Source organism: Panicum virgatum, chromosome 8N (genome assembly GCF_016808335.1).
Source record: "Panicum virgatum strain AP13 chromosome 8N, P.virgatum_v5, whole genome shotgun sequence".
NCBI classification, from domain to species: domain Eukaryota; kingdom Viridiplantae; phylum Streptophyta; class Magnoliopsida; order Poales; family Poaceae; genus Panicum; species Panicum virgatum.
Window position 1 is genome coordinate 17,160,651 of NC_053152.1, and position 24,612 is coordinate 17,185,262.

General features: G+C 47.2%; 1 protein-coding gene and 1 non-coding gene across 2 annotated transcripts; both read right to left on the reverse strand.

The window, feature by feature from the left end:
- Positions 1-989: 989 nt before the first annotated feature.
- On the reverse strand, positions 990-2,037 carry LOC120684845 (putative disease resistance protein RGA1). The gene is made up of 2 exons (XM_039966712.1): positions 1,724-2,037; positions 990-1,689 (listed from the first exon to the last, which is right to left on the reverse strand). The coding sequence occupies exons 1-2, from the start codon at positions 2,035-2,037 to the stop codon at positions 990-992; spliced, it is 1,014 nt and encodes a 337-aa protein (XP_039822646.1).
- A 14,986-nt stretch (positions 2,038-17,023) lies between these two features.
- LOC120687097 lies at positions 17,024-17,159 on the reverse strand. Its single transcript, XR_005680595.1, has one exon. It is a non-coding gene; the product is annotated as a small nucleolar RNA Z247 (small nucleolar RNA).
- Positions 17,160-24,612: the final 7,453 nt, after the last annotated feature.

Sequence of the window (24,612 nt, forward strand, 5' to 3'; positions counted from 1 at the left end):
TGGGGTGGATGGAATCTATGAATGAGCCTTAGGTACCAGTTAGTATTATCAACCGGTACCTAAGCCTCTGGTAACTTTTAGATTAGTACGGGGTGGTACCACCAACCGGTACTAATAGACGAGCCTTAGGTACCGGTTTGTATTACCAACCGGTACCTTAGGCTCATACATGAGTTACTTTAAAAGGAAAATATCTCCTTCTCAATTAGAACTGCTGTGTAGCTGAGATGGTAAAAGAGCAACGCGCGAGGCTAGAGGTCGTGGGTTCAAATCCCAGCCAAAGAATATTTTGCGTAATTTTGGAGGCCTTAGGTACCAGTTATTTTACCCGGTACCAAAGACTCGAGCCTTTGGTACCGCTTTTGGTGTACCGGTTCAAGAAACCGGTAACAAAGGGCACTTCCAACCGGTGCCTTAAGCCATTTTTCTAGTAGTGATGGTTGTCCGATTCGTGCGGGCCAGGGCCCCTAGGCAAGGGTCGGGCAAGGAGGAACACTCGCAGAGGTCAGGTGAGGCGGATTCTGTCCTGTAAAGGTCGGCCAAAGGAGGGAGGACCCCTCCCATCATAGGTCGGTCGGGACGCCTGAAGGGCTCGTCCCCAAATGAACCGAGTCACTTAGCTTCTAATCCTTTCATTCCGGGTAACCCTAATATTGATACCCGATAGGAAGCTGTGTAAGTTTCCCGTACAAACATGCTTCATGACCATGTGGATTTAAGCCCGAGCCCACATAAAAGTAGCCCTAATAGACCATGTCTCTGATGGTCCTTACCACACTTGTATTTTTTTTAAAAGGTATGAGAACTACATATTAATTAGTTATGACTTATCAAAGTCGCAATATATGTAAGTTCACCTTCAACTGATTGAATTATAAGGAAGAATAATTCAAATGTATTATTAGCATGCAGAAAAAACATACCTTGGGTGACACTGAATATTGAAAGAACGATAGTCCCAACAACTGCGCAATATACTTCTCGCAAAGCTACAAATTGGAGAGTATTTTTGATGGCTTGATGAAATCCAAAGAAATCCATTGATATATTAAATCATGTTTAACTATCTTGTGACCTTTTGGAAAGATTGCACAGTAGGTGAAGCATGGCTGCAAGCTTGAATCCATATGACTATAACTTAACTTCAAAGATGCAAGAACATGATTTGGCAAAGATGCATCATTTGAAACAGCTTCATTCCAGATATCACTGTCTTTCACTTTCATCCATTGATCAAAATTCTTGGACCGCAAAGTGAAGCCAAGCGATTGAGCTGCTAAAGCCACACCCCCACACTTCTGGGCAATCTCCCTTCCAATATCCGTCAACGGTTTTTTGTCATCTCTAGCTTCAAACGCACTTCTTTGTTTTATTATATCCCAGCACATGTCATTTGTCAAGGGTAATATCTTGTATGGTTGAAGGTTAGTACAGATTCTTCCGGCAACACGTTCACTGCGTGTTGTTACTAAAGTAATTATGTTGCTATCAGCATGGTATAGCATATCCTTCAACTCCTGCAGGTGAAATTGATCCTCCTCCCACAGGTCATCTAAAACAATCATAATCCTCTTACCAGAAAGTAGCTTCATGAGGCAACTACATATTATCTGCCTTTCAATAGCCTGGCATTCTTTTCTAGATAGCTGTGAAATGATTGACTCACGAATTTTATTCAAGTCCAATTGACTCACGAATTTTATTCAAGTCCAATCTCTGGGACACATTGACCCATACCTGAGAATAACATTTGAATTCTGGATCGTTGTAAATCAATCTAGCAAAAGTTGTCTTTCCAATGCCTCCAATACCACATATAGGAAGGATGATGATCTTTTCAGAAATACCCTCAAGTAAAGAAGCAATTATTTTCCATTTCTCTTCTGTCCTCCCAATAATGAGTTCTTCTACTACATCTGACAATGTCTCTCGCGCATCAGCAAATTCCACCTTACTGCAACTAGGGCCTACCATCAAATTAGTACTCAGGTGTTGATCTTTGATATCCTTTGCCAAATCTATCTTGTTATTATGCATTGTCATTCCAGAAACCTTTTTGGTACATCCTTTCTGGGGAAGCTGCAATATTTCAGTTGGTTGTGAACAAACTGGACAATTCAATTAATAATTTTGTTGAAGACATCGATACAATTTTAGAGATGATATTTTGAGTAAAAGTTTGTTTAAAGTGTGTAAGTCAAAGGAAGATATGTATTATGAAAGTTTTTTCTTGAAGTTTCAGTTAATGTCAGTATGGTGTTGTCATTCTCAGCAACGTTTTATATATGAACTGAATAACAAAATGAATATAATTTTGATTGAAAGAGAAGAAGTGTCTAAATAGTATGTGAAATTTTGTTTTTCTTTTTTCCCACACAATAATTAAGCTATATGACAGAAACCAAAATCTAGCATAAATAGTGCAACATGTTGTTTTCTTTTTGAACATGCAGGGCAGCTGCATGTCTGTAGGCATTGTTGATAGTTGATAGCAGCTCCTGTTCATGTTACTCAATAGTTTGACATGTCATGCCAAATAATTTTAGTATCTAAAAGATTAATCATAAATTCTTATTTCATGTGTGTATATATTATCCAGCTTCGATATGAAGATGCGACTGATATAGCTTTCAATTGCAGAAGGAACATGGTACATGCATTAATAGTCTTGATCTTTCTCTCTATCAATGCATGTTTTGGAGGGCATATTGTGGCTTCAGCTCCGACTGTTTTGCGCAAAACAAGACACTGAAGCGTGAAGCCGTTCTATAAACGAGGGTAAAAATGAACAAAAAGCCGGGTGAAGTCACTTTTTTTTTGGCTTCACCAGTGAAGCAGTTTTGGGAGAGCCCTCCCAAACTACCTAGTTTTAGATGATTGGGAAACTTCTACATATTATTAAGTTCTTGAATAATCCTGGAGGGATCAATACTGTTGATGAGTGTTAAGACACAATTGCTAATATACTAGAAAAAATAACTAAGTAGGTTGATGACATTATTTCACTTTTATTGAAATTATTTCATGACCTAGCTATCCATTATATGCCTTTCAAGTTTCAAATGATATTAATTACCTCGCCAATGGCAGTTTCAATCTCATTCAGCTTCTTAGTGATCTCCCCTATGTTGGGCCTTTTCTGGCTATCTTCCTCCACGCATTGCAATGCTATTTGAATGCATGTCTCTAATTGGTGGCAATATGATTCAACCAAGGAACCACTACCATATTCAGCCTGCAACCTGTTCCTCCAGTTCAATCGGACCTGATACATTATATTGAACTGTCAGCAAGCTATGATATATACTTTTCCAATGTAAATATGATATAGTATATTAGATTAAATAGAGGGGTCTGTTAATAAGAAATATCATTTCTCACTTGATCAATAAACTTGTCTAAAGACATATCTAGACATTTGGTGTATCCCTTGGGTCCTCACACTATCCTTATCGTTACAACACCCAAGCTAAATATGTCAAATTTTTCTGATATTTCACCTCGCTCAATGTATTCTGGTGGCTGGTACCCTCTGCATTGCATAATATTCAACCAATTAATTTGTAATGCGCATGACTTAATTTGTACAATTAGACTAATCAATATGTTCTGTTGAGACATTCAGCTTACTGTGTTGCATAATGATTTTGTGTGATTTGTGTTGGTTCTTTACCAAAGATTCTTGACAAACCAAAATCTGCAATCTTTGGCACCATGTCCTTATCTAGTAATATGTTGTCAGGTTTTAGGTCCAAGTGATAAATAGGTTCCTCCAGCTCCTCATGAATATACTTTAGACCCTCACAAGTCCCTTTGATTATTTTGAACCGTGTGTGCCATTCAAGTCCTGAAAACTCATCTGCAGCAGTGGTAAACAAAAAAATCTTAATCAAATGCAAATATACAAGTATTCTTTCAATACATATTGAAAATAGGGCAGCAGCTAGCCTACCAGAAAGATGCCGTTGAAGGCTGCCATTGTGCATATACTCCAAGCATAGCGCTCCATGTGTCTCGTCAAGAAACACCCTACTTCCATCTTGCATGATAAATGGTTTTTGTTCTGTTTCAAAACAATAGCCAAGAACCTGTACAATGTTCTGAGGATTAAGCTTCCTGAGGTTATAGAACTCATTTCTTAACTGCCTAAAGTCCAGACTGGAATTGGGTAGCATCTTCACAGCAACATCATCTCCATTTCTAGTCGCTCCCTGCCAAACATATATTGTCAGTACTTAGTACAAGTTGACCCTGTTTCTATGTACTACTTATATTTATTGTTTTACTATACGCAATAATACCATATATTGTTTCAAAGCACTCACATTGTGCTGGCCAGACTTGTTGAGATTATATTTTTCCGTACTCCATAAGGAAAGAGCATGACCAAGTCTTACCTTGTAAACAACTCCAAATGCTCCTTCACCAAGTTTCCGCTCCTTGGAGAAACCATCCGTGATTTATTGTAAGATTTGAAATGGTATCTCATCCTCTAAATTCATACTTCGGTCCTGTCCCGTCCTGTAATTTGATCTAGTACAAAGACCCCTGGGTGAGAATATGGAAACATATGCCAATAATATTTTACAAATAGTTCGGAGAGTACTACTAGAATTCTATGATGGACACATTATGGGGAGCTTTGGTCTACCCTCCTTGTTTCCTGTTGTCCATTCCAGGGTTAACAATTTCGGCGAAATTTTGCCGAAATTTCGGAAAATTTTTCGTTTTCGCTAGTTACCGGGAAAAGAAATTTCGGTATATTTCGGTATTTTTCGTTTTGAATTTGGAAAATTCAAAAAAAATTATAAAAAATTGGAAAAAAATATGATAAAAAACTAGGTGTTTTTCTAAGCAAATAGGACTAGAACACACTCAAATCTAAGATCATTTGCTAGGCTAAAATTAACATTTGAAACCGTAATTTGAATGACTCGTCATTTCATGTGCAAAAATTTGTTTTCTCCCCTCGACTTCAACTAGACTTTGGTTTATCTTGATGTTGGTGAGGTACCTATTCAATTTCATACGCACATAAACGCTTCTTCTTTATTTGTCAGGAATTTGCTTGTGGTTTGGACATGACATGGGCAGGTGTGCAATACACACGCACGTTTACTCTTTAATTATGTCGCTTCTGCTAGCTATACGCAGAAACCATGAGAAGTTGTAGTAATGTAGAATTAACTCTGACGATGAATCCGTTCGTATCATGCATGTGAATTGTTTTTTTTCCTGTAATAATATCTATATGCATGCTTTTCCTTAAAGTTAGCGACAAAATTTGTGAGAGACCGTAATTATTTTAGGATGGCAAGTAGTAGGAGTAAAACAGATTGGAGTATTTAAGAACTTGAAAATTTTAACCAGCTATTAATATGTTTTTCATGACCGAACTCACACTTTAAAATAAAAGTTTGTCTGGAGATTTGACTGCTAGGCTTGTACTATATAGGTTGCTTGCCTTGTACGCACGAATAAAGTATCTTTGTCCTATTAAGGATGGTAAACTACCGAGACAGATTAGATTCGTTTTCTTATTTTACAATGTATGCGCAGTCAACAGAATAATTTCTAACATTGTTACACAAATTAAGCTTCCTTGTCAGATGATGAATATATATAACAATTGGTGTACTCTGTTGTATTTAAATGCAGAGAATATGCTACATGGACTTAGTATGGACTATGTCTTTGCCTCTGTTGTATCTTTGGATTGTAATAATTCTAATAGACTTTGGATGTATTGTATTGTAATAATTTATAGGCATATCCGCAATAACAAGAATAATAAAAGTCCAGTTGAGACCTAAGAGAGAAAATGGAAGTTGTCACATGAAATGACAAGACTTTTAATTGGTAGTTTTTGAAATAATTAAATAACTTTCAAACCATTGATCAAATGAAAAAGTTCGTAAAACAAAAGTTGTAGATCTCGAAAAACTGAACAAAGTTGGTATTCAAAAGTTTTTCATTTAACCTCGGGAACAGTAGGAAAAACACAAATCACATAATTTTCCAGTCGAAAATCACCGAATTTCGGTCGAAATCACCGAAATTTCGGTCGGAATTCATCGGAATTTCGTTTTTTGAATTTGAGGTCCCTTTCCGTTCGGAATTAGCGAATTTCGACGAAATTTCGGCCGAAATTTCGTTTCCGGCAAACGGCGGGATTCGGAAAAAAAACGAAAAGCTAAACCCTGGTCCATTCTACCACTAGCTGGCTCGAATTGAACATCAACTTAGAGATGATGCAAGATCAAGGAGATGTAACCTAACAAGGGATGAAGAGAGCCGCGGGCCAGGCACGGTTGAAGATCCAAGGAACTGCTGCGCTGCGGTTGAGGGGGTCGTTGATGAGACAGATCGAGCTCAGCTCACTTGTTAGAGGAGAGATTGAAGTAGATGCGCGGGAATGCGAGTGAGGCAGGAGCAGATCTGATAGTGGTAGGTCATGAGAAGTGAACTGGCTAGGAGTGGATGAAATTAATGCAAGTGTTGCACGCGTATTCACCAGCGTGTGCTGCCCGCGTATTTACTGTGGACATGATTGGTTAGCTGTATGTGGTCGGACCAGACTCGCTGCAAGCAAAATTTATTTGACTAGTCTATCAACCGGTGCTCCCACACGGACTAAGAATGAGATCAACAATTATAATTATCTATCTCATTCTCTTTTTCATCTAATAAATATTCTAACACATACTCTAAAATATATATTTATCATTATCTAGTCACAATAAATTTCATTTTACATCACACCTCCATATGTATTCGATTCATCTAATAAATATTATAACACATACTCTAAAATATATATTTATCATTATCTAGTTACAATAGATTTCATTTTGGATCACACCTCCATATATATTCGACATATATTTAGTTGAACTATTTATTTGTAAATTGATATTCTTGTCTCTTCCATCATACATGAATATATGGTGACATATATCATTAGTAGTATTTTATATAAATAATAATATAAATAATATATCAATAATGATAGAAATTATAATTGAGAAATTTATATTGATGAACTTTAATATTTTATTATAATTATATAATTTAGATTCATATTTAGGAGTAATTTAACTTGTAGTAATAATAATATAATTAGATAGTTTATATGCAAATTTAAGGGGGCATTTGTATTATTTTAAAAATGGCATAGGTGGGTAATTTATACAAAGATTAGGGGGTTATTTTAGATTTTTTTATAGTGGCTGAGGTGGGTAATTTAGATACATATTTAGAGGGTTATTTTAATCTATTTTCATAATGACAGAGATGATAATTTATTAGAAAAGATAACAGATCTGATGGTTATTATGATTAGAGTTGTTGGATTGATAGCCGGATATTTCTGATTTTTATGAGAATTTATAGAATTTCTCTATTTTTTTAGAATGTCCACCAAGGATTTTAGGTAGCTTCATGTAGAGACTCCAAGAAGGGCGGGCCTGGTGCAGCGGTAGAGGCTACCGTCTGTAACCGGAAGGTCCTGGGTTCGAGTCCCAGCCTCTGCACATTTGTGTGGGTAAGGCTTGGGGCTTAAAAACAACTCTTCCCCAGACCCCGCACAGTGCAGGAAGCCTACGGCACTGGGTACGCTCTTTTTCTTGTAGAGACTCCAAAGAAACCTTCAATTAAATAATAGTAAGATTAGTTGCCTGCGCCGGCACTAGAGGCTGACTCGCCGGATGCAAATTATACCTATCACCGTCGGCCTGCCTCGGCGGAAACGAAAACTTTACTCGTTTCTCGCCGGCCTCGTTCAGGCGGTGCAAGAGACGCGGTCTTACTGCTCTGATTTTAGCTCCACGAGTGCTTGACTGCGATGGGCGGAAGGACCGATGCAACCAACCAAACAATTTCTATACTTAACCAGGCTAGCTACGTGCACATAGGCAACCAAACAACGTAAATTTGCATGTACTCAGCTTGGATCGTGTGAGCCAGCTTCACTGATGCGATGCCATCGAGGCAACAACCAATCAGGCCCAGAGTGCGGTAATCGATCAGAAACATAGTATCCGGAGGGCAAATCCCCCCCGGGGGGGGGCCTTTGCGCCTTCGCTGCCGAGCCCCCGCCCTCCCCCCTCTCCTCCTCGCCGTCGCCTGAGTGGGGGGCCGGAAGTCGAGCGCCCGCAAAGAGGGCGGCCGTGGGGTTTCTAGGACCGGCACTGGCGCGCCATGCGGGCGGTGGCGCTCCTCTGTCCGGCGCCGGCGGTGCACCTCCAGCGGCTCGGCGGCCGGATCTGCCGTCCTCATGGCCGGATCTGTCACCCCCTTTGGTGGATCTGCGGCCGCGGGCAGCAAACGGCGCTGGTTGGCGGCAGCTCCCAGCTGGCTGCGCTGGCACGCGCGGGCGTTCGGGCTGGCGGCGCTGATGTGCGCCGACGGCGGTGCGGCTTGACGGCGAGCTAGCCGTCACGCGCGTGGTGAGGAGGCCGCGCGGCGGGCTGGCCTGGGTACAGGCGTTCACGTCGGCATCCGTGCGAGCGATGAGGAGGCAGTACTACGGTGCGCAGGCCACGGGGGACAGCGATGAGCTGGGCGGCGCTGAGAGGTTGGCGACTCAGGATCTGGCGACAGCCTGCTGGCGGCGCGCGGGCAAGAAGAGGGTTGACGGCAAGACGGGTGGTGGTTGGAGCGGGATGCGAGGTGGCTGGAGTGCTGCCTTGCTCCACCTCTGCGCTCCACATCCTCTTCTCCCCGCCGGCGCCGCGGTTCGGCACGGTGTTGCGGCGCCTCCATGGTGGAGGGGCCGGGGTGGTCTGTGCACGCTCATGGTACCGAGGTGGTGCAGCGGGCTGCGACAGGCCATCCTTCTGCACAGGCTTCGCGGCGGCGTCGGGGAGTGTGGGGCTGCCGCAAGTGACGCCCTTCGGCGCATTGCGCCGGACACGTGCATTAGGTTTGGTCGAACGCTCCAGGCGAAAGCCTTTCACCGGCGCTCTTGCCGGTGACGATGGCGGCGGCGCTTGCGGGCGTCGTTACCCCGCTAGGGGCGCCATTGTGGAGCCTCCATGCCTTGATGCACGGGGTGTCTTCAGGTGAAAACCTTGTCCAGCCTTGGACGAGCGACGGTGGCGCCGTTGGCGTCGCTCCCTCCTGAGGCGTCGCTTCTCGAGACCCGGCTGGGCTTGCGATAGTGTTGGTGTTGCCGCTGGTGGGGCTGGCAGCCAAGGGAGGTGGTGGCTCGTTGGTTGCGGTGGTCACAGTGTTGGTGGTTGCCCATGCTTGGCTTGCAGTGTTGTCGTGGCTCTGGTGTCCGCCCAATCCGACCAGCAGTGGGTGGAGAGGCTCAGGTCGATGACCCAATCCGACTGGGCAAAGGGAGTGGTGGCTAGGGTTGATGTCTCAATCCGACCTAGGCAGAGGTGGCGGGCTGTGTCTCTGGTGGCTTTGAGTTCGCACTTGTGGTGCATATGTGATTCTGGCGGCGGCACGGCGAAGGTGAAGTCCTTAGAGTGGCTCGGTGGGGATATGGCACTACCAATGGCGAAGCAAACCCGGATCCTTGGCGAGTCCAGCGTCGGGAGTGGCGAGGCCCTCGTGCACTTTAAGGTGGTGAGTCCGAGGAGTGGTGTGCGGCAATGGATGTAGCGAGGCCCCCACGCGTTTGAGTTGTCTCGGAGATCCAGGATTTGGCGCGACGCTTCGTTTGTTTGGTGTGCATGTTGCTGCAGCGGTTCTTCGGCGAGGGGCACTGCATGACGGCGGCCCTTTCGGTGTGGTGCGGTGGGCTTCTCTACTGAGTCTAGGAGATCGATGATTGTGGGTGCGTGACCTAAAGACGGCGGTGACATGGTGGAGGAGTTGTGGTGGCTTCTCGGCTCGCAGCGGACTGCGGTGGCTAGTCCTACATGGCAGCGGCTGGTTGGTGCAGGCCATCGTCGGGGTCGACGGCGCTTGCCGAGGGCTACTTGTCGGCTTTTCCCGGTTTGTGGTGGTTTGGTGGGGAGTTGTGTTGAGTTTGTAGCAGCTGTGTTGATGTCTCATTCCAACCGGCTGTTGTTGAGTCGAGTTGAGTGGAGTTGTGCGGCCGTGTTGATGTTCCAATCCAACCAGCGGATGTTTCTGTTGTTGTATGTTGTGCCCAGTCTGGGTGTTGTCTCTTCTTTTTAATATAATCGGCAGCTCTTCTGCCTGGTTCGTTTCAAAAATCAGGCCCAGAGTCACGGGCTTGCCAATGCCACTAGTTTGCTTTCCTAGAATTCTAGAAACAGTAACACTTTGACCACTAATTACTGTACTAAATAAAGTTAGTTTACAAAATCAACTCCAGAACCCTGCGCTAGGAATCCTGATGAATCTAATAAGGCCTTTTGCCACGTGATTAGAGAATGGTTACTGTAGCATCAATGTAGCTAATTATCCATTAATTAACGTCATTAGATTCGTCGCGAAAAATTACGCCCATCCCTAAAAAAATTTTGCAAATAGATTTCATTTAGCTCTTTATGCAAATCCTAGAAAACACATTCTAGAAACTCTAGAATAATGCATCCAAACAAGGACAAAGAGAGGTAGCTTAGGGTCTGCGTCTGACACCGATGCATATGGGTGGCTTGTCCAATAATTAACGTGAATTAAATAATTGAGGCCATGGATGTCTCGGTCCAACAGAGTTTTGACAAAGCTTGGGAGGGGGTCAAGGCAGAGGATTGGGTGACCCGGTCCCGTACAAAACCAGACTGAGCAAGCTCATGTGCAGACTGATTACAATAACGAGGAACATAACTGAACTTTACATCAATAAAGTGCAAAGAAATTAAATCCCGGATCTCTCTGAAGATGACACCACCAGGAGTTGGATCAAAACTTGCAGTTTGAATGGCCGACAGCAAGTTAGTCGAATCAGCCTCAACGATCACTCGCGAAATCCCCACGTCGATCACTGCTTTCAATGTAGCTAAAACAGCCTCGCTTTCAGCAGACAAGGCATCATGGACAGCGGCCAGTTTTCCAGACCCTGCTAGCACACCATGGCCATCACTATCGCGCACCACAAAACCCCAAGCACCTATCTTTTCCTTCTCATGAAAAGAACCATCAGAGTTTATCTTCAGCATATCTATAGGAGGGGGATTCCACTTATTTCCTTTTCTTATCGACTCTCCACTGATACTATGGAGATTTTGGGGTTTTTACTATTGACCTTGTTATTGCAATTATTTCAGCTTGAAACAGGACCCGTACACAAATGAGAAAGTGATAGCACAACAAATTATCAATGGTTACTTATCAGGAACCTATTCGCTACATAAGAAGAAACCAAAGAGCATTTGGAATTTCTGCAATAGCAGGATAGTATATTTGATATCTCTAGATCAAAATTATATTCCTGATGTATATGTTGCAGATTCATATATTGGTCAGGAGTTATAGCACATTCAGTTTACGGTGGGATAGAAGATGCATATACAGTAAAAGAGTTAGTATGCGATAAATTGATACTAAGCTCCTGCTCAACCTACTGTATGCTAAGTCCATATGTAGTGAGCATGATCCACTGTTGTTCTAACTGCTTGGTAGTAGTCTGGTCAACTGCAAAGTCCTGAAGTAGGCAAAAGGTTTATCTGAGCAAAAGCCTATCTTGATAATTCAGTAAAAAATAATTTTGTGTGTGTAATAATGCATTTCTAGGATTCCTCATAACCTGGAGAAAATAGGTAAAACAATGTTCAATATAGGTCATGTTCGCTTCTCTTTTCCCGGCTTATTTCGGCTTGTTTTGGCTTATTTCTTCTCATATGGTACTATTAAATCAGCCGAAATCAGCCGGCTTTTAAATCAGCCGAACAGCCTCATAAGTGCCTTTAGCATTTATTTTCTTCTATAACTTGTTTTATTTCACGGTTAAATACGTTCAGGTTGGTAATTTCAGATTGGAGAGTAGTACATAGTAAAACTACATGACAATATTAGGAATTTTAAGATCTGTCATTGTTTTTCTACAAATTTGCTTGGAAACTTACTTGAATGAACAACTGTTAACATGCATCAACAACTAGCTACCTTCTTCACTGTTCATCCTCTTGACACAAGCGCATAGCAAAAGAGAGGATTGGCGGATTGGGTAGTGCCCAGTTGCTTTTGCTTAGGCATTGCTTCCTAGAGCAGCATACGGAATGCCTGCAAAGAGAAAAGGCATCAAACCAATAGTGTTCATGTTAGTAATTCCAAGAGCTCGATAGTAAAGATCCGTTCTCAGAAATTTGATCGAGCACTTGGGGAGCAGCTACTATCAGAATGGGGACGCCCCAAGCCTCGCCTCAATCGCTACTATCCTAAGGGCCCTCGGGTCTCTGTCAGTACTGCGCCGCCGCTGTAGCTGCTGGCCTGCTCCACGCCTAAATTCTCCGGCACCATGGCGGTATACTGAGACACGGAGAGAAGCAGAAGTATCTCCTGGTAGCCATGCCGGAGTGTCACGCTGGCTAGAGCTCCTCCGTGGGTGAGCGCAACAAATCAGGAAACCGCTGCGGGCGCTGCACGGGCTACCGTTTATCGTGCTCCCCGCGTCGTGCCCTTGCCGCATCCCTTCCTGCTCACAGCCGCTGGAAAGAGAGTGCCGGCTGTGAACGACGAGTCGAGCCGCTTGCCTGCAGCCATGCACCGTCGTCCACCGTTTATCCTGCTCCTCGCGTCTTGCCCTTGCCGCATCTCTTCTCCTCACAGCCGCTGCTGCTGTGCTACATGGTGCCGCCGGAAAGAGGAGGGCCGGCGGGGAACGACGAGATGAGCCGCTTGCATGCACGGTCGCACCGCCGCTGGGAGCGACAAGACGAGTCGCTCCACTCGCCTAACTGGTCGCGAAACGTTTCTTGAAACGGAGAACGTGGACCGATGGCTGTAGAAACGGATGGAGGCATCTGGAGGGTGGGGTTGGAGAGACGGGCGGCTGCTGTTTGCATGTTACAGTGCTCGATCTGATTTGAATCCGACGGTAGAAAAAGAATTTGATGACATGGCATAATAAGAGTTCCACTACTACAAAAATAATTTTTAGAGACAAGTAAAAAAATATTTTTAGAGGCGGATGTCTCAACCGCCCTTAGTTTTCGCACCTAAAAATAGCTGTTTGTAACGACAGGTATGTTATCCACCCCTAAAAATATATTTACAGAGACAAGTCACCCTTTCACCCGTCCCTACAAACTCATTTCCAAAGACGGGTAACACTATGACCCGTTTCAAGAAATAGATTTGTAGGGGCGGATAACGCTCTGACCCGTTCCAAAAAATAGATTTGTAGGGGGCCACCCGCCCTTACAAACGAAATAATAAAAAAAAAAGCCGGCTCGCCGGCCGCCGCGCCCGGAGCGACGCCCGCCGGCTCCTGCCGCTCGCGAGCTCCGTCGTCCAGCACCCGGCGGCGGACCGCCGCGCGATGCCAAGCTCCTCGGCTGCAAGGAGGAGCATCGTCCGACCCGCGCCCGCCACTCCCGCCGCGCTCGACGGGGCCGCAGGGGGAGGCCGCGCGCCCGCCACGTTGCCGCGCTCGACGGGAACGCGCGGCAGGCTGTGAGGTGCCGCCGCCGCTCGCCGCCGGAGACCGCCGCGCGCGCCCCGCGGCCGCAGCTCGACGCGCGCGCCACGCCCGTGCGGCTCGCCATGGCGGACCTCGCCGGAGGCTTCCGCACGCCGGAGCTCCCCGTCACGCTCCCTCGCTCCAGCGGCCGGCACCGTGTCCACCGACGTGCTGCAGGCTGCGGGGTGCCGTCGCCACGCCGCCGTGCCCAGGCCGCCGCTCCCTCGCTGCAGGCCGCGGGCGCGAAGGCCGCCGGCGCAGGCCGCCGGCGCAGGCCGCCGCTCCCTCGCTGCAAGCCGGCGGTGCAGGCCGCCGCTCCCTCGCTGCAGGCTGCGAGCGCGAAGGCCGCCGCTCGCCGCGCTCGTCGCGGCCCCACGAGGCACGGCCATCTGTTGGCGCTAGGAGAACTAGAGCTCCGGCAAGCCATGGAGGAGAAGCATCGTCCCATCCACCTAACAGATAAGCCCGAGAGAGAGGATTCAGAGATGCATGTGCGCTGCTGGCCTGCTGCTGCTGTCTTTCTCCACGGAGCGCGAAAGGATAAGGCCAAGCCTGAGCGAGGGCGTTTGGAGGAACGGATCGATGACGTGGAGGGAGTGGATGCTGCGGCTCGATGACGTGGACCGAGCGCCCAACCTTGACGAGGCTGATTTGTAGGGGCGGCTGAGATGACCGCGCATGCCTAAAAATTGATTTGTAGGCACGGGTGGAAGCATTCGCCGCTCCTACAAATAATTTTTCAATTTATTACAAAAAATCATTTCGTTCATTTAAAATAGCAAAATATATCAACAAAATATGAAATTTTAACCAGAAGCTTATTGTGACCCGTATAATTTAAAAAAAATATTAAAATTTAATTTGAATGTCCATATTAGTTCAAGGTATGGAAACCACAATGAATAGCTCTCACACTAACTTATTTCATATAAGTTAAGGCTAGCTTTATGTTTCTCAAACATTTAAGCATTACGTACAATGAAATATATTTGTCACATTTTAACCTAGTTTTGTATATCATAATAGTCTTATTGTGCAAATTTCATAATTTTTCAAGATTGTTGGCTATTTATTTTGCATTAAATGATTTTTCGAAATAAATCAAAAAAAATATTTGTAGGGGCGGGTGACGCCATCACCCGCCCTTACAAATGCATTTCTAGGGGCGGGTGTTGCTATCACCCGCCCCTAAAAACATTTTTCTATTTTATCTGAAAATTTATTTAATTGTTTACATATGGCAAAACAAATTTTAAAAAAGTGAAACTTCTACATTATGGTTATTGCGAACTATAGAAACATAAAAAAATATGCCAAGTATATTTCAGTGTATATAAAGATTAAGATTGTTGGAAATTTCAAAGTATGGCTTGAGTTATATGAGATACTATATAGTTATAGCTATTAGAGAACTCATAATAATTTTTTGGACCATTAGATGACCTTAAATGAAAAAGTTGTCAACTACAAAGTTTTAGATCTCATAATTCTCTACAGTTTTGGTATAAAGTTTGACTTAATCTGAAATCATATGAAAAAGTTATGATTTTTTTTGCGTAGAACCATTTGTAGGGCGGGTTATGCCCACCCGCCCCTACAAATAGATTTGTAGGAACGGGTGATACCACCACATGCCCCTAAAAATATTTTTTTATTTTATCTAAAAGTTTATTTAATTGTTTACATATGGCAAAGCAAATTTAAAAAAAGTGAAACTTCTATATTATGGTTATTATGAACTATAGAAACATAAAAAAAATGCCAAGTATATTTCAGTGTATATAAAGGTTAAGATTGTTGGAAACTTCAAAGTATGGCTTGAGTTATATGAGATACTATATAGTTATAGCTATTAAAGAACTCATAATAATTTTTTAGACCATTAGATGACCTTAAATGAAAAGGTTGTCGACTACAAAATTTTAGATCTCGTAATTCTCTATAATTTTGGTATAAAGTTTGACTTAATCCGAGATCATATGAAAAAGTTATGATTTTTTTGCGTGTAACCATTTGTAGGGGCGAGCCATGCCATCACCCGCCCCTACAAATGGATTTGTAGTTACGGGTGAGGCCATGACCCGCCCCTACAAATGCTACCATTTTTAGGGGCGGTTCATGGCATCACCGGCCCCTAAAAATGCTCTTTTTAGGGGCGGGTGATGGCATGGCCCGCCCCTAAAAATGACGCTCATTTTTAGGAGTGGGTGAAGGGGTGACCCGCCTCTAAAAATGATTTTCTAGGGGCGGGTTGGATGCTATAGTAACTCCGTTCTATTTATAGCAACGGGTGCAATTTTGGTCCGCCGCTAAAAAAATCAGGGCGTTCCTATAAATCGTTTTTGTAGTAGTATCCGGAGATCCTTTATAAAAAAACAATTTGGGTGAAATTCAAGGAAGGCATTATTGTCAGCAGTAAAATGGTGAACAGAAGCAATACTTTTCTGGGAGCTAGGAACATGGAGAATATTTTTAAGATGAAGAGCACGACTAAGGGTATGTAAAATCTAATGACCAACATTGCTAATTTTCATACCTGATCCGTTTGCTGTGTGCACTTGTTCTTGCCCATTGTATCTGTCACGAATAGTTATTTTCTCCAAATCACTGGTAATAGGGCTGGAAAAAAAGCTCGCGGCTCGCGAGCCGGCTCGGGCTCGGAGCAGCTCGGCTCGGCTCGGAGCGGCTCGCGAGCCTGGAACGAGCCGAGCCGAGCCTCTTTTCTCGGCTCGCTAAAATACCGAGCCGAGCCGAGCCGAGCCAGCTCTCTCTGGCTCGCGAGCTGAGCCACCTATGGACCACTTGTCAATTGTCATGTAATTTAAAATGTTTTCTCTTCATTTTATCTTGTTGTGGCTATGGTACTGTTAAAATCTTGATATGGTACTGTTAAAATCTTTATGTGGTACTGTTAAAATCTTAATGTGGTTGCACTCTTGTATGTGATCTGTGAATCTGTAAACTATGATGCAAATATGCAATAACTAGTTGTGGCTCGCGAGCCGGCTCGCGAGCCGATAACGAGCCGAGCCGAGCCTCTTTCAACGGCTCGGCTCGCCGCGGCTCGGTCATCCAACGAGGCGAGCCTGGCTCGGCTCGGCTCGTTTCCAGCCCTAACTGGTAACATGATCAGTAGCACCACTGTCAACGTACCAGTTTGTGTCCACCCCATAGCTTGTGGTGGCTGATCCTGCTACCTTGGGTTGGTAGTCTTCCTCAAAACGATGCCAGCATTCATCTGCTTCAAGGTTCGGCTTCTTACAGATTTGACAACGAACGGTATCAGTCTTTCCTCCTTGCTTGAGAGCTCCCCCGAAGTTGTTGCTGTTGTTGCGTCCTCCTGAGCTGCGACCATTGCCACGTCCTCAACCGCGATTATTACTCCGGCCACGAGATCCGCCACGTCCTCTTGATGCAGAATTAGCAGAAAATTGGAAGCCTCTCCACCATTGTTATCTTGAAGCATCTGCAGGCGTGTGTCAAAGGCCATGATCTGAGCGTAGAGATTGCTCATGGTCAAGTCAGGGCGTCCCATGACTGACGATACAAGGGAGTTGTAATCATAATCCAGGCCGTTGAGAATAAACGAGATCATCTCATCATCTTGAACTGCTTTGCCAATGGATGCAAGCTCGTTGCCAATTGTTGTCATCTTGGCGAAGTAAGCCATGGCAGACATGTCACCCTTCTTGCAGCTTGCTAGTTGCATACGCAGATTTGTTGCGCGTGCACGGGACTGAGCAGCAAATGTTCCTTCAAGGAACGCCCAGACCTGAGCTGACGATGTTATCATTGCTACTTGTGCAAGTACATCTTTTGTCAGCGAATTCAGCAGATATCCAAGTAGCTGCTGATCTTGTGCTACCCAAGTCACGTAGGCTGGGTTAGGCACAATAGCCTCCGTCTTGTCATCCTTGGTGATCTTCATTGTCTTGACCGGTGCTTCAGATCTTCCTTCTAGGATGTCGACGAGCTGGGCTCCTCGAATGGCCGGCATAATAAGGCTCGCCGAAGCTGAAGATGAAGACGCCATGGATGGAAGATGGTTTCGGCTAGATGTATTTTCTCGGTGGAAGAGATGGCCCTGGCACCATGTGCAATTTGGTGTCAACGTGGATTGACCCTTGGTCTCCACGGTTGCATGTTTATATATGGACAAAGCCAACAAGATTACATCCGAGTCTGTTACAAGAGCTTGCAGTGGAAGCTTAGGAAAAAGGTCATATCCTATCTGTAGTAGGATTACAACACAAGGAGTCCGGTTGTGAGGGACCGAAAAGGCGACCAGAAGGGGGGTTGAATGGGAGCCTCAAACTCGATCCGAAAAATCTCGATACAAACACCACACCACTGCTCCTAAAATGAGCCAACACTACACAGCATGGACAAGCTGCTAGTGCTAGGAACACAATCGGAGTGTCGCAAAACTCTTGCGGAAGCAAAACCCGAGAGCACACGCAATCAGAAAGCAAAACGAGTTGAAACCAGGCAAAACGAGAACAGACCAAAACGAGAGGGTTAGTCGAACAAAAACTAAATTAAATGCTCAAGTAAAAACTAATCTAACCCTAGCATGCTAGTAGGCAAGATTAAAAGGCTAGCAACTAATTTTTAGAGGTTTTTCTGATTTTAATTAAGCAGGAAATTAATTGTGGCCTAGAGCAAGAAATTTAATTCCACAACAAAACTTCAAAAGCTAGAAAGAACAAACTACGGGAATGTGATTAGGTGCATGACTAAAGCCTAGAACAAATCTAACAAAATCAACGGAAAAGGAAAAGACCAGTGAAACATACCATCGAACACCTTGTGGGCGCAGTTCTTTTCTTGAAGAACGATCTGAATCGAAACTGGGATTTCCCACACACGCACCCGAATCCAAGGACCTGCAAAGACAAACAAAAGCCAAGCATACATGTGCACACAGATCACAAGATCATTGATTTAATTTACTTGTGCTTGCTGCCGTGCAGTGCTGCACTGCCTGCTTGCTCTTTCACGAGGGCTGCTGCCTGTGCTCTGAATCAGTGCTCGGAGCTCCCCCCAAGAACCTGCGCAAGATCAGTAGCAAAGGGCACGGAAAAACCAGCACACAAGGAGGCACAATAGAGCACAAAATTCACACGCAAATGAATGGCACGGAAAAACCAGCACACAAGGAGGCACAATAGAGCACAGAATGCACACGCAAATGAGTCGAATTAAAATTCCGGAGGACACTAGGAGGGAAGGATCTCCATTTCCGCGGATCCAAGGTACAAGTTCTTCAAATCGCCATGGTAAAATTCTAACCCTAGAGAGGAGAAAGGGGAACCAGCAGAACCAAAAAGGGAAACAGAAGGGGGCGACGGGAGTAGGGGCTGCCCTCCTCTCTCTCTCTCTATTTTATCCCCTCTAACTCTCTAAACTAAAGACTAAAATACCCCTAGACTTTACTAGATACTAGAAAGCCCGTAGGGGCAAAACCGGAAAAGATACATTGGACTCATCCGACGGCCGAGGTTCTTTCTTCGACTCGAAGCCTTCTCCGCGATGCCGCCATGTGGACGAAGATCCGTTCCGCGGTTTTGGAGGGTCCGCGAAACCCGGGTAGATGGCCGGTTTTGAGAAAACCGCCAAAACTCCACGCGCGGGAAGATTCCCGCCTCCACGCCGTGGCCCTAGACGCCATTCCCGCCTCGGCCTTCTGACGGCCCTAGACGCTGCCCGACACCCGTCACCTCCTCGCCCGCAGCGAGGCCCTAGATGCCGTCGACGCCTGTCGCCCCCGTCAGTCCCGAGACCGACGCCCGTGCCTCCACGACTTGGCGTCTTCAACCGCCGTCAGCTTCCTTGGTTTTGTGGCGCAAACCAAGAAACCCGCCTTCCGTCGCCGCTTGCGCCCTCGATCCAGGAGTGGACGCCACAGCTGCCGCCCGGCCTGAGCTCCTCCACGGCAACTCTCCGTGTACCTGCAATCCAAAGACCAAGCGCACGATTACACCGCACGGTTGACAATTCACTCATCACAAGCAGGATAGAGTACTCAATATTCCTCAGGTTGCAAAACAACCAGAGATTACAAGAGATATTTCTAACACGTCAACCTGTTGGGCATAGATAGAGCTTGGCCGGATGTCACAATCTCCAAATTGTTAGTCGAACAAATTGAAGTGTGCTGCCTTGTTAGCGGTTGTTGGCGTCGTGCAGAACTGCAGAAGCTGCGTGCTGACCTTACGTGTGCCGGCGAGTACGTCCGGAGCACCGCCAGTGTTTTGGCGGCATTCACTTCCTTCTGGACCCATTTCTGCAGTGTGCCAATCGCCCTTTGGTAGGCCTCCTCGATGCTCATGTTCAGCCGCAGCTTCTTGCCGTCCTGGAAGTAGCCACACCTGCTAATGGTGTAATAACCAGACCATAACCAAACCAAACTACTTTAATAATATATCGTATCTCCCTCCAGACCGCCCCAATCCATTATCTTCTAAAACCAAACTACACCAATCTGCATGCATCGTTTCAACCAAATTGGATCACCCCATCTTCCCAAACCACGGTTTCAAACTAACAGACCACGGTTTCAAACTAACAGACACCAATAAGGAGAGAAAGACACCACCAAAAGTACAGAGTATTCCTATCGGTCGACGCACAGACATCTGGTCATGGCAGGAGGACGTGGAGCGGGGCGTCGCGCACACGCTGCACACCTCAGCGCCAGCACGGTAGCAGCAGCACCACGCGTCCGCCACGCCGCCCTCGCCCTGCCGGACGCCTATGCCGCCCTCCTGCCTCTTCTCCTCCTGCTCGAACCAATACGACTCTGCATCCTCGGCGTCACCCTCGCCCTTGGCGCGTGACGGCGATGACCGCACGAGGCTATCAAGTGTGGCGCGGAGGCTCTTGGAGACCGTCTGCCGGAGCCTCTCGTCGAGATCCGCGTTGCGCAGCATGTAGCATGGCGCGCTCCAGCTCGGCCTTGGCCGCCCGCAGGCGCTGCGCGGCCGCGCACTCCACCGCCGGCACCATCGCCCTGACGTGCGCGCCACCTGCAGCCCACCCGCAGCCTCTTGTTCTGCGCACACGGATTCCAAACCAAGGCGAATCCAGTGACGGGACGGAACCAAGTGCAAATCTTGGCGAGGAATCGAGCGCGTAGTGCACCTCGATGCGAATGAGCGTGTCCGTCTCGACGCCATGGCAGTAGAGGTGGGAGAGGAGGCCCTGCGACGCCGCGAGGCTCGGCGGGATGCTAGTGGACGCGGCGCCAGAGCGGAGCAACCTTCTCCGCACGTCGCTTGCGGGCGCGAAGGCTTGCGGCACCGGCACCGTTGGCTGCAGAGCGCGATGGCCCTAGCAGGTCTGCGGCGATAAGGGCGATGGGAATTAGACGATGGAATCCACGAGCAAACCAGGTCAGACCAGATCGACCCATCTAGATCGTCAATCCGAACCGAACCAGACCACTAGCCATCTCAGTCCAGTTACCACCAAATCATATCGGCTCAAATGCAAAAATCAAACCACAAAGATTGGTTTTAGTCCAAACCACTAGCAGATTGAGAAGTAGCATCCTCTTTACAACACAGGAAACAAACGTGTATGAAATGTCTGGCACACAAGCTAGGGTGCTCCAAATTTCAAAATGCATGGATGATACTACCTTTCTGCCGTAGATGACCCGACCCCTATGATTAGCTAAGTTTTTAAAACATTAACTGCGTTATTAATGGTTTCCTATTTATCCTTAAGCATTAATTGCTTTATTTTTCCTATTATTACTGTCAACAAAATATTTTTTGAAGAAACACTGTCAAAAAAATATTATAAATAATCAACAATTAACAGTGGATCGGAGGTCAATCACAATTCTTGCCAGGTAAACTGAAGTACCAAGTGATTCTAGGAGTAGTTGAATAATTTTGAAGAGAACTTATGCAATTATGTGGGCAATTCACGGTTTTAATAGAAACGAAATGATCTTAATCTGTAGCCGGATGGAATGCGGCCGTGACAGTACTTACAGTCGCTGCAGCCTTTCCTGGTTCCACCAGTGGCCCGTGTTGAACACCACACTACTAGAAAACGGGTCAAAGATCCAGGCCAAAAGAACCACTTTTTGCTTGAACCGGTACTAATGTGAGACATTAGTACCGGCTGCATCAATAACCGGTACTCTTAGCATGCGCCGAGCGCTGCCAAGGTGCTCCACGGCAAAAACCGGTGCCAATGCACTGACAAAGGCACCGGTTAACTCCATCAGCCGGTACTAAATTGGCCATGCTTCAATGGCACCGGGTGGTGGCACGACCCGGTGCTTATGGAGCAGACATTATTAGCACCGGATCATACCATGACCCGGTGCCTATGCTGGCCCTGGACACAATGGCACCGGTTAAAACGAGCACCCAGTACCAAAATGCCCGGCCTGATCTCCCTCCTCGATATTTTAAGTCATGGCCACGACTCCTCTCTCTTATCTCTCTTACCTTTCGCCGGCGACGGGCATGTACCCTTCCCTGCTCCCCACCCACCCCGTCGCCCCTCCCACCTCCCTGCTCCCTCCGGCCGGTGAGCAGCGCGACAGGAGGCGCAGCGGATCGACCGGCGGGGCGGCGAAGCTTAGCCGCGGCACGACCGGCGCCCGCGGGGAGAGCGGCGGCCGCGGCGGGCGACGCGTCGTGGGCGGGCTGGCGCGCGCAGGCAGGGCCTAGCAGCGGCGGCGCTCGCGGGGAGGTGCGGCTTGCGGCAGCCGCGGCGGCGGCGCCTCCCTGCTCCCGCTCGGCTCCTCACGGCGGCCATGGGCGACACGGCGGCAGGATCTGGAGGCACGGCGTGCGGGCACGGCCTGGCAGCGGCGGCGCGCGCGGGCACCTGGCACGCGGTGGCCGGGCCCGCGGGACGCGAGCAGCAGCCGGGCACGAGGCGCGCGGCAGCTGCTACTTTTGATTTGGACCAAGTGTCCAGGGAAGATTTTGGCACGGGTCGTGGCACAACCCGGTGCCAATGATCAAGAATTGGCACCGGTTTGTGCCATAACCCGAGACTAATAAAAGAGACACCTTTTAGTTCCGGGTGATAGCACGCACCGGTACTAAATGTTAAGATTTAGCACCGGTGGAAAAAACCACCCGGTACCAATGTCCTCTCGCATCTGGATATTAAGATTTAGTACCGGTGGAAAAAACCACCCGGTACCAATGTCCTTTCGCATTGTCTGGATATTTCTAAGTCCTCGCCGTCCTCTCTCTCGTCTCTCTACCCCTCTCATTTCTCTAGCTCTCATCTCTTTCTACTAATCCTCTCGAGTCGCCGTGCCTTAACCGCCGCAGATGAGCTCCAGGAACCGCTCCGCCCTGCTGCGGCACCGTTGCTCCGGATGCCGCGGAGGCTGCGCGGGCAGCCGCTGAAGGCCTCGCGGAAGGCCGCGCGGGAGAAGCAGGCGGGGGAGGTGTCGGTGCGGAGGCTCGCGGCCGGGGTGTGGCGGCTGCGCCCGCCCGAGGCGGTGCTCGGGGCCGCGGCCGGATCCGCCGAGAGGAGGGTCCACGTTGGTGTCGAGGTACGTGTGCGCGCACGGTGCGCTTCTCTGCATCTGGTTTCGAGTTTGGTTCGTCCCGTCCTGCTGTTGGCGACTTGGGATGGAGCAAACCGGAGGCACCGAGCTCGTGTGAGCTCATGCTGTTTTTCTCTCCAAGGCTCCAACGTCTCTCTCCGGAGGTGCTGAGCGCGGCGACGGAGGCGCGGATCCGGTGCCTGCTGGCCGCTGGCCACGCTCGAACAGAGGAGCAAGAACAGAGGAAGAAGCAAGGAAGAAGAAAGAGGAGAAGAGGACCAGCTCGCTCGCAATCGATTGTATTGAATGTATGTGAGATTGAAATTTTTCTTTCTTTTTGAAATTTTTCTGAAATAGAGATGCACGTGGAATTGTATTGAATGTATCAATCTTGTAATCTATTCTTTGAATGATTTGTGACATTTATGGAATTTGTATCGGTCGATTTAATATTTTGTGGTTGATTCTTGGAATAATTGTTGGCACTAGAATGGGAGAGGATACAGGGAATGGGAGAGATGCTAGCGAACGGCATGGCAGCTGTTGGTACCAGTTGGTAACCAACCGGTACCAAAAAGACCTTAGGCACCGGGTAATTCACCTGGTGTTCTAGACGATCACATTGGTTCCGGTTTTGGGGTACCAGTTGTAAAACCGTTACCTATGCTCATTTTTAACCGGCACCTATGGTCCTTTTTCTAGTAGTGCGGAACCGCAAGGAGAGGAAGCCCTTGTGTTTGGTGATGGGGCTCCCGTTCTCCTCGTAGATGGAGCCCTTGTCGGTGACGGCCGAGGCGAGCATGCACAGCAAGGACTCCCACTGGTTCCGGCCGATCGAGTCGCCGACGAACACCAGGCGGCGGTTGCGGAGGATCTCGAGCAGCCTCGCGGCATCGAACCGTGGCAGCGTGCAGCGCGTCGGCCGCCACCTCCACTTGGCGTACTCGCCGTCCGGCCGGCCGTTCTCGCTGCACCGGAACCCCACGTCGACGAACGGGCACTGCCCGGGCTCGTACAGCGCGTCGGCGTCGCGCACCCACTCCCCGTCCACGGACATGCTGCGGAGCAGGTCGTCATCGTCGCTGCAGTACCTGCTGCCGCCGCCGTCCCCAGCCGCGCCGTGAACGACGGAAGCGCCGGTTGTGGTCGTGGTCGTGGTCGCGGCCCAGACGAGCGCGCCGACCTCCCGGCCGGTGAGGATGATCATTCATCAAAGATGTGTGTTAAGTGAAGTTCTAAGTGATACTATAAGCATACATACTAGGAAATTAGATTTCCAAGGAAAAAAAAATCTAGTCTATGTACATTTTTTTACTGCTATTTTTAGCATTTCAAGGTTTACTGCTTTTCTAATTCTAAATGATTTAGAACAAAGATCATCCCAAGAGTAACTTCATCAAAATTCAATAGATATATCATTCCTGGTCTATAGCTGTTGCCTACTTTGTTTCTTCCCCTAATACTTGGTTTTTCTTATTGTATTAACAAGGTTGGCGCTCCGCGCGAGGGCATCCGTTCTACGATGGGAGGGCCG